Here is a 17,906-nt window from a genome sequence, read left to right as displayed (position 1 = left end):
AAAATCACTAATACTTAGTGTGGCCACCTTCTGCAGCAATTACGGCTTCAACTCTTCTGGTCATACTTTTGATGAGGTTTTGACAATTTTTTTTTATTTCCTCGCTGTGGTGCCAAACATTTATTAATTTTTCAATCAAATCTCTTTTATTTGTTATAAGATTTTTACTTATATCCCTCTTTAACAATTCCCATAAATTTTCTATGGGATTTAGGTCGGGCGAGTTTCCTGGCCAGGGTAATACATGGATTTTTCAGCCTCTAAAAACTTTGTTACAGTTGTTGCCATATGGTATGAAGCAGAGTCGTGCTGGAAGGTAAAGTTCCCATTCGGATACCACTCCATCGCTTGAGGAATCATTCTTTCCTTCAAGACTTGGATGTACTGGTCCTGCCGCATTGTATTTTTTACAATGTATAACCTTCCAGTACCCTGGCTACTAATGACTGACCAGACCATAATTTTTAGCGGGTGCTTCACCCTCTCCACAAGACAATCTTCATTGAACATTTCACCTGTCCTTCTTCGGACGAAATTAGTATTATCCATTAGAATTTCCAATGTGGATTCATCTGAGAAGCAAACCTAAAATTTTCAAAATTGGGATAATATTTTTGATGAAATACTTATATTCTTTTTTTTTAATATGGTATTCGTTTAAATTTGAATGTGTTTATGAAGAGAAACTGAGTACTTACTCTTTCCCAATCATCAGTGGTAAAATGGCGATGATTTTTAGCCCATTGGAGACGTTTATCCTTCATTGCCAGGGTGAGCCTTGGTTTTTTGGCTGGTCTACAGGCCTTAAACCCCTGCTCCGCCATTCTTCTCCGAAGTGTTGCAAGGGATATTGTTATACCTTTATTGTTTATGATTTCCTTAAGCACTTTTTTCGATTTTCTCCTATTTTCTATCACAATATCCCTTATTTTTCTTTCGGTGCGAGGCGTTGTAATTCGATTTCGTCCAAAATTTTTTCTTTTATTCAATTTTAGTGATTGATTATTGTCCAGTTTTCTTTTAATCCTATCGACTGTTGCTCTGGAAACATTCACACACTTGGCAATTTGCCTGTTGGAATGATTTCCACTCGACAAATATCCTTGAATAAGCCCTAGTTTTGTGGGAGAAATATCTTTCTCTTTGCCCATACCTTAAAAACACCAATTATTTTAAAAAATAGCAAAATTTACCTAAATATGATAAAAAAGTTGAAAAATAATGATAACTTACTTGTAAATAGAATATATAATAAGTGTTAAATAGTAAAATAAACAAACTTTGGTGTAAAAATATAAAATCAACAAATAAAAACCGCCAGAAACACAACTATCGCCCAGTACAACACGTCCTAAAATGTGACATCTTCTGCAATAATGCAACTAACTTCACTCTAAACCGCTTAATAGTGTTGTCATTGTAAAAATAAGTTCAAAACAAAGTATTTAACAATGCGAAATGACAAAAACTGGACATCCGTATGTATTTTATTTAATTTCACAGTCGAAACTCAAATATTGTCTAAATTTCGAGGTGGCTCTAACTTTTTGAGCCACCACTGTATTTTATTTTTTTTAAATAAAGCATTTATCATTTAATAAAAATATATTATTTTTTATATGAAAAAACAGCACCTTCTGCAATTGATCTCAATTTTGCTCTGACGCCTTTCATATGCGACTGTAAAAATTTAATATCAATTTCTTGTAGTTTTAGTTTAATGCGATCAATCAAAACTTGCTCTGTTGAAGCTTGCCAATCTCCCTCGTAAACTTTATGTGCCAAATGTCGCCAAAAATTTTCAATTGGTTGTGCTTAAGGCACATTAGGGGGATTGGATTCTTTATCAACGTAATAGACATATTGGTCCATCCAATTTAGAGAATCTTCAGAATAATGAGAACTTGCTAAATCTGGCCAAAATAAATAGTTAAAGTCTCCATGATACTTGTGAATAAATGGAAGAAGTCGTTTTTCTAAACATTCATTAATATAGATTGATGAATTGATCGCTACAGCCTTAGAAGTGCGAAACAATGGCTCGGACATACCACGGTCAGATATGGCTATCCACATTATTAATGTTTTTTGAAATTTCTCTTTTCCTATAAAACGAACACTTTCTGGGCATGTCTTTTTGTTGTTTGTGTAGTATCCAGAATTTCCAGGCATGTTGTCCCCTGCAAAACAAAAGTATTTTTCGTCATCAATGGCAAGAAGCGATTTTGTGTTATAGAGTTGGTTAACTAGTTTCCTGTTTCTTTTCTTTGCCTTTATTTGTTGTTCTATAGTGTATTTTGGAGTCTTTTTACGTTTTCTATATTTAATATTCATTTTTTTTAACTGACGACCAATTGTCGATTGATTTACTCCGAATTTGATACCTATTTTTTTCGTTAATTCGGCTTTCTTTTCTCTAGTCCAGGATGTCGGACGACCAGGGTGCTTTCTATCAGAAAACGATTGAACAGTTTTAACTCTTTTTAGGTTATCATATATTGTACTTCAAGCAAATCCTTCCGTTTCAAATGATTTACGATTTATTTTTTTTTTATATTAGGTTTATTTACGAAAAACATTTTTAGTCGCTTTCGAAAAGATTCTCGTTCAGCTGCATTTAACCTCATTTTAAATAATTGTGTTTCAAATAATAAAGTTTATATTTTATAGAACGTTTATGCCTACGCATAAAACTACAAAAACTAATTATTATGCTCAAATAATGAAATTAGGATTTGTCCGATAACTTCCACATCACCCGTTATTGCACGTTGCATATAAAAAAGAAACAAGAAACTGGTAAGCAAGATCTAAAGAACAAAAAGAAAAGGCATTTGTAGCTAAACAAAAGATTCAGACTGATTTTAATAGCAAAATGGGACTTGTTATTGATTTCCATAAGAGTGGTGGTTCTGGAACAAGCAATGATACCTCAAGGCGTATAACTGCAGCATATGAACAAACAGCTGAAATTCTGAGTATTGATCAAAACCTTGGATCCAGATTTTACATTATCTTGGTAACGCTCTCTTCAGAATATGAAATAGACTGCTCACAATTCAAGGATTATTGTTTTAACACTGTAAGACTATATGGGTCCCTTTATCCATGGTATTAAGTGGATCAATCAGTTCACAAAGTATTGATACATGGGTATGACATAATTAAAAGCCTAACATTACCCATCGGAATTATGCCCTATATGTTCAAGAGGCTAGAAATAAAGACTTCAAATCTTATCGCGAAAATTTCAGCCAAAAAACATCCAGAAGAGCAACAAATACTGATCTTATCAACAGACTCCTAGTTTCCAGTGATCCTGTAATTTGTATCACTGTATATCACTTTTTTTGTATATCACTGCATAAATCAACATCACAACAAACAAATCATAAATCATTTCCTTCAGATGTTTTACAATTATCTAAACAATCTTCCAACGATATTATTCTTTTATAATTTTTTGATGTAATTTAAAATTGATAACGTTTTCTTGCACTATTTTTTGCTTTTATTATTCCTAAAACATTATTTACCTAAATACTCAATTTTTATTCAATATAGGTGGGTCAAAAATCCGATAAAAAATTCAAATAATGATTTACCACATTGTAACTAAGAAAAGTATCGGTAACTAAGCAATGTAAGTATCAATAGCAACTAAATTTAAAAAACTATCACTTTTGTAAGAAGTGTGATCTCATTGGTACTCATGCCAAATTTAATAAATATAGCACTTACAAAATATCTGCAGAAAAAAAAATAGGTTGCTTCTAAGCAAAATAAAGGTATCCATAGCAACGAAATAAAAAAATATTACCTTCATAAAAAGCTAACTTTAGTGAATATAGCTCTAATATTAAATTAGTCATGAATTTTGTCCAGTAAAAGTGAATTCTGGCCCACTGTGCTATGGTTGATCATGGCAGAACTAATACTGGACCTTCTTTGTTTGAAAACTACCACAGGCAAAGAAGACATTATTTTTGTTGTTGAATTATCAGAAGAAGAAGAAGAAGAAGAAGAAGAAGAAGAAGAAGAAGAAGAAGAAGAAGAAGAAGAAGAAGAAGAAGAAGAAGAAGAAGAAGAAGAAGAAGAAGAAAGAAGAAGAGAAGAAGAAGAAGAAGAAGAAGAAGAAGAAGAAGAAGAAGAAGAAGAAGAAGAAGAAGAAGAAGAAGAAGAAGAAGAAGAAGAAGAAGAAGAAGAAGAAGAAGAAGAAGAAGAAGAAGAAGAAGAAGAAGAAGAAGAAGAAGAAGAAGAAGAAGAAGAAGAAGAAGAAGAAGAAGAACAATTAGTTTCATAGTTGATAGTTGGCTCTTGGGAGAACTTGGATTTGTGAATGTGTTGGTTTGTTTCTCCAATTATCTGTTTTATTCAAACGCAAAACCAAACCAGTTTTTTTGCTTGCTTGTTTTAAGCACGTCAAATCTTGGATATTCCAATACAAAGTCATCGCAGCTTTTTTAAATTCTGTATAAATATTTTAAATACTAATTTAGCAGAGGCTTCAAATGTTACAAAATGTTGCACAAATGAGTTAAAGAACATATAGCTGTAGAAAGGTGCTTAAAATTTAACAAATTAAATAATTTGTCCCAATCCTATATTTTGTTCACAAAATGTATTTATAACGTACAGGTTTATGTATAAGCCAGTTGTCTGTTCTTCAGTAAAACTTATTTGAAGAGTTTCTCACTTAGCTTAGTCTGTATCCAATATCTCACTTTAGCTTAGTCTGTATATATATATATATATATATATATATATATATATATATATATATATATATATATATATATATATATACACATGTATATTTATATATAAAAATACATTGTAATTGTATTGTCAGGATTATCTTCCCAGCTTGGTCTCACTGATAACTGAACAGAGTTATTTAATATTTTATCTGTTGAATAATAGGAAAGCAGAGTTGAAGTGGGTAAAGACGCCAACTGAGACATGAAATCAGAACGATTATTGTCTGGAGTTTAAAAATTATGTCAAAAATCTGGAGGTAGTTAATAACTGCCGCAAGAGAATTGTGAAACTTGTTAAGGCAACTTGTTCAATTTTTAAAAGGTTATGAAATGTAAATTTTAAAGTGAAAATAATAATGATACTTTCAACATATTACATAATTGCATAATTTTCATATGAACAAAATAGCCCCAAAAATTTTTCAAAATTGTACCACGGAAAAAGTCGCCGCTTTGATTTGACTAAAACAAAACTCAAAAATGGTCTAAAAATGAATTTTGGGCTCATTGCGGGGACTGATGGAGTGGTTCAAATGTAATAAAAAAATTTGTTTTATTAATAATAAACAAGCAAAAGCTTATTTTGAATAAATATTCTAAAATCGTTTTATCTTTCAAAAAAACGTTTTTTGGCATACATTCCACTGTCTTTAGATAGAGTATCGTAATAAGTTTAAATTCATTTTTTCAAATCTATCGTTCCGTTGTAACCAAATGACAATTTTAAATGAAAATAAAAAAATTGTCATAAAAAAAAAAAGAACTAAAATAAACAAAAAACTATTTATTTATTAATTTATTTGAAACCTAAACTTTTTCGTATTTTAAAAAAAAAGCCCAAGTAAAACATTTTTAGGCGCCCCATACCCCCATACCCATACCAAAACTGGTGTACGTTCGCCCCGAATATATACAAAGCCAAATATGCAGCAAAAGGCTACTTCTAAGTTCAAGGGATTGATTATTTAGAAACTATTTCAGCTACGGTAATGGTGAGTTATAATGCAACTTTCAATCCAATATAACGTCATTTTACATAAAATGGATCCTAAAAGTGCTTATCTATTTGTATCTATAGAACATGAAATTTTTGTCAACCAACCTCATGGTTATGAAAAAACCCACAACAACAAGCATTTAGTATGGAAATTAAAAAAACCCTTTATGATTTAAAACAAAGTGGTAGAAATTGGCAACATGTTTTAAGTGACTTTCTCAAAGAAATACAGATACAAAAAATACAAAAAAAAATACTGATGCATGTGTTTTTGTTAACAGAAGTAATACACCGCTTTTGTTAAAGTAATACACCGCTTTTGTTAAAGTAATACACCGCTTTTGTTAAAGTAATACACCGCTTATATTTAGAGGATTTAAGTTGAAGTTACTATTACTTTAGAATTTTTTTAACCTCTATTTCAAGCAAGTTGGCATGAAATAGAAACCGTTGGAAACGAATTAAAAACCGCATCTTTTTTCATTTTTTGACCATTTTTCTAAATATTTAAAACCTTCAAAAAATGGGTGGGTCCTAAACTTTATGAGGCTGTATCTTTTGAGCGTCTAAATATATTTTGATAAAATTTAAAACCTATTTGCAATTTATGTTTAAATTCAAGATAAATAATTTTTGTTTTTCAAAAAATAATTTCCCTCAACCAGGGGATATAGGGGTAATTTTTCAAGGATATTTCTGCCCCTGTGATCTGACTGCCGTGATTTTTAGCAAAGAAGTATTCATTTTAATGAATATTAGCAAAATAATGGTTGCAATTATCATCTTGTCAAAAATCTATTAGGAATGCAACAAATTTTCCATCTCTACTGACACACACAAACCATGAATAAATCTCCGATAACAAAATCAGACAAATGAAATGCCACAAACAGTATTTTCAAAATTATAATGTTACAAAAATGAAAAAGAAATAAGTATTTTTTTAATCTAAATATATACTTGAAAAACTCTTTACAATCTCGTTGAACTGTATTCAACAACAATAGCTCTTAGATTTTCACCGTGATGGACGTTTTTCTTATACACAACGAACCTTTTCAGTGTTTTGTTTAAGTTTTTATGCACTGCTTCACATGTTTGTTCTGATGTAATACCGAGCGGAATTTTCTGCCTATCGAGATAGAACTTGATTATGTGAAACTTCCATCCAAGTGAAATCTTCATTGCGAATACATCATGGACATATACTTTTAATTGAAGCATGAACTCCTCAAATTTGTCTATTTTTTCTTTGTAGGATATATCGAATTTCATCCCAAAACAGCATTCAGCTACTAAATCAAACAAAATTTAACCAAAATTAACTTGCTGAAAATAATTGTATAAACATATTTGTGCCTCCTAATTTTATTTAGACTGGTAGGTCAATTGTCCCCTATCTGTACTCATTGAATTAAAAACGTTTTAAGAAGTGTTAAAAAAATTTAAAAAACAATGAAATACCTTCTTTAAACCTCCTCAGGGTTTCAATACATTCCAGATATACAATTGGAGAATAAAGTGTAATTTCCTCAAATGATCTTAAAACTTTGGCACAGTTAGGTCCATCAAAACCACCACCATTATAGCCATGCTTGATAACCGTTTTCTTTTCAAGAAACTCCATCAAATTTTTATCAGTGAAGAGAAGATAAATAATTTTACTAACATGGTGTTCATAAATATGATATTCAGGTGGTGGAACTATGTTGATAATTTCTTCCGGCAATTTCTCATCCAACAGACATGGATAAGTAACATTTTTATATTGCATCTGTATACGAGGTTTGTTATCAAATTGGTATTTTTCGAGTTCATTTGCTAGTGATCCGAAAGTTCTTTGAACTCCTTTTTCATCCATCGGCCCATCACATTAGCAACACGAGTATTTTCCACCGCGACCATTGGTTATAGAAAATAACTTATAGGTATTGCTTATTTAAAATATAAAATTTAAGATATTTACTGATAATCCAATGATGATATTGATCAATTTGAGGTCAGAAGCCAAGGTAAGCTTCAATTGATTGAGTTGAAGGAGTTAAAAACGTGTTTTCAAATTGTGATGATTCTCTTCTATGTTTCGAACTATGCCTAAGCCAAACTTTGTTGACCCAGTGTACTTCTGGTTTCTTAGTTTAAAATCTGATACTGATGGGTCAAACACGTCTATGACAATCTTTAGAGATCCCTGCCCTCTATCAATACCAACACGTACAACAGAATAAAAAATATCAATTTTTCTGAAGGAATAAACTTCAGTCACGAGCATAGATAGATCAGTACAATAAACAATATCTTTTTCTAAAAAGTTTTTACCGATCTTGAGCTGAAATTTTATCATATTGTCAAATTTATTCAAGTAGCGTGACCTGTTCGTAACATCAGCATAGGTGTTCTCCTATATTCCAGATTGTCCAACCTCTTTTCTTATCTCTTCCATTATTCCGAACACTGCACAATAGGAAGATCATGATTTATCTTCAAGTTCATGATTGTTTCGTTTCTTATATGCCTTATAGGTGATCGGTCTCTGATACTTTAACAGGAAGAGCTTTTCCTCTTGTTGCAAGTTTTATTTTTTTTACTATTACCAACAACAGATATTTTTTTAGCGTACAAGAAACAACTCTGTTAGCGATATTTTGATTCTTTGAAGTAATTAAGGCGTTATGATTTTGAACAGTTTTTTTTTTTTTTTGCTGCAAGGATGTCGAATACCAGGACCAACAATTTGACAGCGTTCTGAGCAAAATAAATTTCTTTTTTCAAATGTAATGTTTTTAGATTCTACGTAGGTGAATTCAGAAAGATTATGTGTACTACTACTTTTAGTACACTCCCCTAGGCAGCAAATGGCATAATTGTAGTTGCCATCTTTTTGTTTAATTCTTCCCAACTTTTTATCTTAATCACGAGTATTTATCCAGGAAGTCTCCACAGCTAATAGCTTTACCTTTCTGTTTTAAATATAAGTTTGTCTTGCACCTCCCGCATATTCCAGACGGATGAGAACTTAGGCTCAGACTGAATCCAGGGTATAAAGTCTTTGATGAGTTAATGAATCATTCTTCTCCAAAGATAGACACTTTTTGTCTTTATCGACACAACAGAAACATATCCATCTCCTATTTTATGAATGAGATCTTGCTTTTTGCAGGCTCATTTTGTATAAAAAAGTTTTTATTTAGTATTTTCTGGATTAGATTTTTTTAATTTTGTAAATCAATACTCTAACAAATAGTTTAATTTAAACAAATTATCAGGCAATTGACGTAATTTACGTAATTGACGTAGTTGACGTAATTGACGTAATTGAAAAGTTTGTCTAAATTATCGTGTTTATGCCATTAATTTGATATTAGATCATTTTTAATTAGTCTCTAAATAAAATTAACTTCGATTTCAGGCGCAAACCACGTGATTTGCATCAACAACAAAGAGTAGAAAAACCCTTGAAAAACGCCCCCGCATCCCCAGGGTTGAGGGAAAGTAATTTTTTAAACGAAACAAAATGTTATCTTGAATCCCATCATAAATTGTAATTAGGCTTCAAATTTTATCAAAATATATTTTGACGCTCAAAAGATATAGCCATATAAAGTTGAGGACCCCCTCATTTATTAAACGTTGTTTTAATATTCAGAAAAATGGTCAAAAAATAAAAAAAGATATGGTTTTTAATTCGTTTACAACGATTTCTATTTCATGTCAACCTGCTCGAAAGAGTGGTTAAAAAAAATCTGAAGTAAAAATAACTTCAACTTAAAACCTCTATAAAAGAGCATTGAATACTGAAATAGAAACTATTCTTGTATGAGCTGATGAAACGATGATAGCTGTCAACTCAAATGATCAATTAGTCAAAATGAAAAAGAAACTAAGTAGACAATTTAAAAACGGCTCATTATTGTGTAACTAAGAATTAATCATATTACTTTGCAGAATATTCAACATAAATTTGGTTTTTACGATAGCAAACAAAGATCAACTCTATATCAGCAAGTTCCTAAATTATAATACTATGTTAATGCCAGATTATCTCAGAATATATCAAAACTGGATAGTGGTTATTGGATTATGATTAAGCAGGTATTTCGGTGTATTAGGCATACTTTGAACTATTGTTTAACTTTTTGAAAGTTGACGAGTTAAGACTGTATGCTTTCCGTGATATGGATCGGCTTTCAACTTTATAAGACAAATATAGTATATCAGGTTACTGTTTTTCGTTGAATAAAGATGGACCAATCATAAGTTGGAAATTGAAAAACCTCTTATACCTCTCTGTATGGAACACTGTTGATTTATTGGCTGGTTAATCTATTGATGTTTTCCTATTATAGGCAAGGTCCAAAAATGCATCGTAAATGTAGTAAGGCCAGCTTTATTTTCCAAGCTTGACACTCTATCCTATCATCGTAAAATTGCATCTGTTACTTTTTTCTACATTCTACTTCTATTAACCATAAGTCATTCTTGCTTGACTCGTCATTCAGCTAAGTCCACATCCTTAAACTAACCTGATCTGGAAAAAACCCAACCCAAATGAGTTTTTTTGGGATTTATGGTTTTTTTTAGGTTTTTTCAAAACTCACCGTTATTATGAAATAAAAATTTCCAGAAAGGAAAGTTAAATTTCTAAATTTATAGTTCATTTACCCGACATGTTTTTATTTTTTATTGCCAAAGTACCTTGAGTCTCTAAATTATTTTGGAGCTCCTGGACTAGTCTAGGAGAATATGTTGTTATGTTATGACTTTTAAAACTGCAAATTGTGTCGGAATTTCCTGATTTATTAACTAGTTGACATTATTTGTTTATATTTTAATCATAATAGAATTTATTTTCAGAAAAAAAACATTTTTTTAATAAGAACATATATTATGGCTCCTGGATCTGGGAGAAAGCTTGCAGATGAATGGAATGACGTGACTAAGTTATCAAAAACTGTTTCTGGAAAAGTAATACTGCAGTGCCAGTGCAATTATTGCAATGAAATTATTAATAGCCAAAAAAAAAAAAAAAATCAAAATTCATTTAAAAAAATGTAAAAAAAAAAAAACCCATCTGCTGATAATGCAGAACGAAATAAGAATTTTATTTTGAATGATGGCCAAGTATTATCTCAGACATCGGTAAACTTGTTGTGTAATTTTGTTAGCCCAGTTACTTCAGAATCTTTTGAAGCATTAAGCACTTCTGGTGTCTTTGAGAGTAGCTACTCAGGTTCAACATCAACCCCATATAAAAAACAAAAGTTAATAAAAAACTACATCTCAAGAACAAGCTCAGACCAGAAGGATGTTTTTGACTTGCAAGTTGCCAAATTTTTTTTTGCATGCAATATTCCATTTAATGCTGTAGAAAATAGAGAATTTAAAAATTGTGTTAATTTTTTGAGACCTGGTCTCAAAAAATTAACAAATGATCCTCCGAACCGGAAGAAACTTTCAGGAGAGTTACTGGTTAAAGTGAATGATGAGGTAGTTGTATCTATGAAAAGTGAAAATGCTAATAATAAGAGTACTATTACATTGATACAAGATGGTTGGAGCAGTGTCAGAAATGATCCAATTATTGCTCACAGTGTACATAATGGAAAGACCCCATTTTTAATCACCGCTATAGATGCAGGACGTGAAAAAAAAACTTCAGAATATTGTGCTCAATTAGCCATTCAAACAAAATAACACATCAAGAAGGTCTATGAGCAAGATGTAAGTATAATAATACTGTATGTTGTATTTATGTACATAGTATTTACTTTAATTTAAATTAACTAAAAATATAAGAATATTTCTTTACTTCCAACAGGTATTTGCCATTTGTACAGATAATGAAAACAAAATGAAAAAGATGAAAGAAGTTCTTAAAGAGGAATATCCGTTGTTACTTACATATGGATGCTCAGCTCATTACTTAAATTTAGTTGAGAAGCATGTGACACCAAATTTTCAGGCACATTTAATTGAAGTTAACAAATACTTCCGAAACCATCACCAACCACGTGTGAGTAAGTATTGTTTATAATATATTATTTTAATTTTACAGTTTAATTTTTTTGTACTTTTTTATTCAGTGAATTATGTTAATATATCAACTAATTAAACTAGTTCTTATGTAAAGCAAAATCGTAGATATTTTAAGCAAAATTGTTATTCATTAAAATATTTTAAACTGTGGCTTCAATACACTGTTTAAATATTTGCAAAGATATTTAAAAAAAGAAGTTATATTTATAGCTACAAAGTGACTCAACACCATTGTCAGATGCATGTGAAATTTGGTTTTCCCTCCTGAAGGATGAAGACCTGAAGCCATATTATATGGAAATTAGGGTTAAAATTTGATGAAGCAAACTTAAAACTACATTATTTTAACTTATATAACTTACATAAGACATTAGCTGATTCTAGACTCCAGACACAATTTATGATATAATATCCATATATTTACATTTCTCATTTTTAATATATAAAGCAGGAATACAATATTCTTTAATTTTAGGAAAATCTTTAAGCATTGAACAAGAAGCTGCTGCAGAAGCTTGGCTAAGTGATAGGCACAATGAATACGTGGCTGGATACTATGATTTCAGGCTAAAAGTCACAACTACTTTTCCACCGCACATGTTTAACTATAACATTATTTCTATAACTTCAAGTGAAAGATGGTGGGGTATAATAGATTTGAAGCAAAGGCTGAATCAAAAATCTTTACCACTGCCAGAAGGGTTTGCAAAATTTTTTCAATCTCTTCATAGTTGTCCTGCAAGCACTGGCTCCATAGAAAGAGTGTTTTCTACTTTTGGTATTGTGTGGAGCAAGTTAAGAAATAGGTTAGGGAGTGATAGAGCTTAAAAGCTTGTTCGGATATACAGACATTTGAGAGGCGAAGAATTCGATTGGTAAACAACAATGGCCAATCATTTTGTTAAGCTTTTGAAACTTAATGAAATATAGTTTGTAATCTTCGTTGATTTTTCTTTTTCTTTTTAGGCGTTAAACTAATTTCCTTAATAATTTTTTCTGTATAACCCCAACCAGCTATACAAATCAGGGGCGGATCCAGCATTTTTTGATCTTTGAGATAACTAACTTCCGGACATGGAGCTAACTCCAAACATTTATATGTTTATACTTATTTCAAATAATGAGAGTTTGCAAAAAATTGCGATAATTGGAGGCTGGGAACAAAAAAGCCCCAAAATTTTTGCTACACATGCCCCAAACGTGAGAGCAACAAGTTAATAAAATATTTTTTGTACTATTCTCAACTAGACTTATATTCATCGATAATTTTTAAGTTTCATAGTATTATTTCTAAGCGTTCAAAAATTATGACCATATAAAAATTACAACCCCCTCAAATTGAGGGGGGTTTAAACTGAATAGCAAAATTTTTTGTATGTATTTTTAGTGCATATGATTTGATTAATAATCAAATTTTATTCAAGATGGGTATTATGGTGAATTATGGTTGGTTATGATGGTGGGTCTTTAGTTGGGTTTTATGGTGGTTCTGGTGCACAGTGAGGTAGATTAGGTTTAAAATAGCAAAAAGTTAAACACAAAAAGTTTTATTAAATTTAGACTTAAAACTTTAAAGTAAACATATTTTTACTAAAAAATCATCATAAAAAAAATTCTCAACAAATATCAAAGTATAAATTTTATGTAAAATTTGTGAAAATAAAAAAAATATGACTACAAATTTTTGAATTGTAAAGTTACTTTATCGTCAATTAAACCTTGTTTGCAATCAGTTTTCAAATCTCTAACAATTATTATGTTAAAATATTTTGTCTTTAGTATTTAAAAACATACTTTTTTTTATTTTTTATTTTAAAACAATTGCTTTTTTATGATTTACAATTTAAATATGTAATTTTAAAAGCACAATTATGAACAAGTATACTAGGCACTTAAAAGACATCCGATGCAAACGTGTTAAATCTGATGACGCTGTTGAGAGAATTTTCATGCAGAAATTTTTCTTAAAATCTCTAACAAAAAATAACTTAACCTTAGAAACTTTATAGTTTTCTTTTATATATCTTTTATTATTTTTGTTATTCTTAATTATTGTTTTTATTATTCTTACTTACTAATTTTATTATCCTTACATATTACTTTTAATATCCTTACTTAATTTATTTCAAACATTAAATAGGAAGTTAAATCCTCATTTCACTTCCTTTCTTACCAATGACGCGAAATATGCCCAGAGGTCGCCTTGAAACCTGGATCTCTTGCTTCAAAGCAAACGCTATAACGACTGCGCCATTGCTGCTGGATTTATGATGGTATTGCGTAATTATCATATTTTTAATCGATCTAGTGATTGTATTGCGAATGCAATGATCTTTTTTTTAACACAAAATTTTCGCTTTATTATTTCATAAGCATTATAGCAATTGTTAGTATTTTAGTATTTCTTGATTATCCTTTCTACCATAGATAAAAAACAACTTGTCAGACAAGATTTTGTAAATAATCATTTAAAAAAAATTTTTTAATAAACTTTTAAAAAAAATTTTTAATTGTTTTAAAATATTATACTTGTTTTATAATTAATGTGGACACTATTAAATGAAAAACTTGTATTGTGTTTTTAGTAAAACCTACAGAATTCTAAGTAGTCGGACATCATGTTATTTAAATAGTTGTTTTTATTTAATGCTGAACCGCAGCCGAAAAGTAAACATTTTAAGAAAGGTTTTTGTGCCAATACTTTATCTCTGCAAATAAGCTGGTGGGCATAATTTATTTTTGCAAGTGAGCATTTCTTGTTCTCGAAGCTCAGAGGCTCAACACGGCTAAATCACGTAAAGATTAAACATAAGTCTTTAAAAACATAAATTTGGAAATAAAACTTTTAGTATGACGACATAAAATAAAAAAATTCAAGAGTTTTAACATGACATTAAATAAAAAAATTTACTATATCTTGGCTGCTGACAGGCGTTTGCAACCTAACTTTTTCTATCGGCACATCGAAAGTGCTTGTGTTTTGATACTACTTCTTACGGTTGATGAGAAGAGCGTCATACCGCATTTATAATTTACATCAACTTTTTTACTTATCACTAACTTATAAAAGAGCCAAAATATATTATTTTCTTTTTATCCATTTGTCTATATATTTTTTAACTAAATATTTTAACTATAAACACACTAATTAATGGTATAAACACTCTAAATAATAGTTTTCTAATTTATCAAAGATCTACAAGCTTGATACCAGCATCTACGAATATTTGTATTTGTTTGCTTTTTTCACTGCGACATGGATTCGCAAAAGAGATTGTAACCCCTTCAAATTAAAAGGGGTTTAAAATTTATACGATAATAATTTTTGAACGCTTAGAAAAATACAATAAACTTAATATTCATCGATAAATATAAACTAAGTTGAAAATAGTGAAATAAAACTTTATTAACGAGTTGCTCTCATGTTTTGGGAAGAGGGGCAAAAAGCTATGGGCTTTTTTGTTCCTAGGCTATAATTTCAGCAATTTTTTGCAAATCATCTATATTTGACTAAGTATAAACATATAAATTTTCGAGTTTTATCTAAAACATCTAAAAGTACTGCAACCTCGCCTGGTTGTGATTGGACACAAATTCAAGTTCAAATTCAAAGAAACTTTATCATATATTTATATATATATACATATATATATATAAATATATATATATATATATATATATATATATATATATATATATATACATATATATATATACATTTATACATATATATATACACATATATATATACATTTATACATATATATATACACATATATATGAATATCTATGTATATATATATATATATAAATATATACATACATATATATATATATATATATATATTTATATATGTATCTATATATATATATATATATACATATATATATATATATATATATATATATATATATATATATATATATATATATATATGTATATATATATATATATATATATATATATATATATATATATATATGTATATATATATATATACGTATATATATACGTATATATATACATATATAAATACATATATATATATACATACATGCATATATATAAATTTATATAAATTCATATATATATATGCATATATACATTATATATATACATATATACCTATGTATACTATATATATACATGTATATATATATATATATATATATATATATATATATATATATATATATATATATATATATATATATATATGTATATATGTATATGCATATGTATAAATATATATATACATATATATTTACGCATATATACATATATATTTATGCATATATACATATATTTACATATATATGTATATATATATATATATATATATACATACATATATTATATATACATATATATATATAAATTTATATATATAATATATATATATACATATTTATATATATATATATATAATATATATGCATATATAGTATAAATACATTTATAATATATATACATATATATATATATATATATATATATATATATATATATATATATATATTTATATATATATATATGTATATATATATATATATATATATATATATATATATATATAATATATATATATATATATATATATATATATATATATATATATATATATATATATAATTTTGCCTATTTACCTTTTTAAGCAGAAATTTATTCATTGTTCTATGGAAAAAAACCTTATACCTGAATAGGATGTTGCCTGATCGACATATATGCAGCATCAATATATGTAGCTTCAATATATTTTAAAATTACTCTACTAAATGTTTATTTCTTACTATCTTTGCTTTAATAAACTACGGCTTTTTAATTAAAATTAAGACTTTTTAACTATATAGGATGTGAGGCTTTGTTTTATTTCGGCTGACTTTAGCACAAGCATGAAGTAATAAATGGAGATTTAATAAATGGAGTATTTTTGCTATTACTTGCATTAATTTAAAAATATATATAATTTTTTTAAATAGTTGAGGAAAGTAGGAAAATATCTTTTTAGTACCCCTGTCGTTTACGGCCACAAGTAAAAGGCTAGAATATACAGTTAATTTACAAAGTTTTATACATTTTTTAATGTTAGACAATAAAACTATACCCCTTGTCACCTCCGCAAAAACGTGAGATTCGGATACCAAAATAAGGAAAATTGACACCTTTAAACATACCGCTAAACCAATCTTTTTGTGCATCTTTGTTTTTCTTCAAGAAAAAATAAAACTTTTGAATCTAAAGGTATAAAAGGTTCATAATTGTATGTTTATATTATCATAATTTTTTATTGTTGATAAAAATAAATATAAACTGTAAAACTTTCCATTTTTTTAATTTTTTCGCACAAACTAAAGTAATAGAACTATCAAATTATAAATATATATATTTATAAATATATATATTTATAAATATATATATTTATAAATATATATATTTATAAATATATATATTTATAAATATATATATATGTTAGATTTAAATTATTGATATGTTAGATTTAAATTTTGGTTTAAAACCGCAGATTTAAGTTTTTAGTTTCTAGACCCAAACCCAAATAATGACGTTTAAAGTTTACCATTTTGGGCAGGCTGGCAAACTTCCAAAAACGTTTGAAAGAATTTTACATTAATAAAAGTTTGGTTAAAAGAGTTTACGTTTGTGTGAATGAAAAATAATTTTAATTGTTTTTTCATTATTTTTAATTAAAAACGATATTTTACCTACATTTTTTTGTTTTAAATTAAAACTTTATTTTCAAACTACATTTATAAAAATATAGCTTTTATTTTTAAAATAATTTTTATTTTATTTAGCCTTCATTACTTCAGCCTCCATTACATAACCCCTCCTTCTCAGACTTATATATATGTCATTAACATACCTTCTTTTCCTTTCTACACATGTATCTTATAGATGATCGTATAATTAGTTAAAGGGAGGGATAATAATCCTGCTAAAAAATTTTAACGTCATGGAGTTCTTAAATTTCACACACTAGTCATAAAAGTCACAAAAAAAGAAAAAAAAATCTTTTTGACAAAATAATTTAGCAGAATATTTATTTTAGCAGAATATTTATTTGTTTGTATTTTATTTTTAAACAAGATAAGAG

General features: G+C 28.3%; 1 protein-coding gene across 1 annotated transcript in view; it reads right to left on the bottom strand.

Annotated features, from left to right (window-relative positions):
* Positions 1-17,906, bottom strand: part of LOC136075140 (metabotropic glutamate receptor 3-like) — a 55,564-nt gene that overhangs the window by 35,773 nt on the left and 1,885 nt on the right. The window contains exon 2 of the mRNA XM_065787479.1: positions 16,899-17,029. Within this exon, the coding sequence (XP_065643551.1) occupies positions 16,899-16,992 (94 nt within the window). The 5' untranslated portion in view covers positions 16,993-17,029. The remainder of the gene's footprint in view (positions 1-16,898; positions 17,030-17,906) is intronic.

Source organism: Hydra vulgaris, chromosome 01 (assembly GCF_038396675.1).
Source record: "Hydra vulgaris chromosome 01, alternate assembly HydraT2T_AEP".
In the NCBI taxonomy this organism is placed as follows: Eukaryota; Metazoa; Cnidaria; class Hydrozoa; order Anthoathecata; family Hydridae; genus Hydra; species Hydra vulgaris.
The sequence above is the reverse complement of the archived record's forward strand: the minus strand, read 5'-3'. Positions and strand labels throughout refer to the sequence as shown.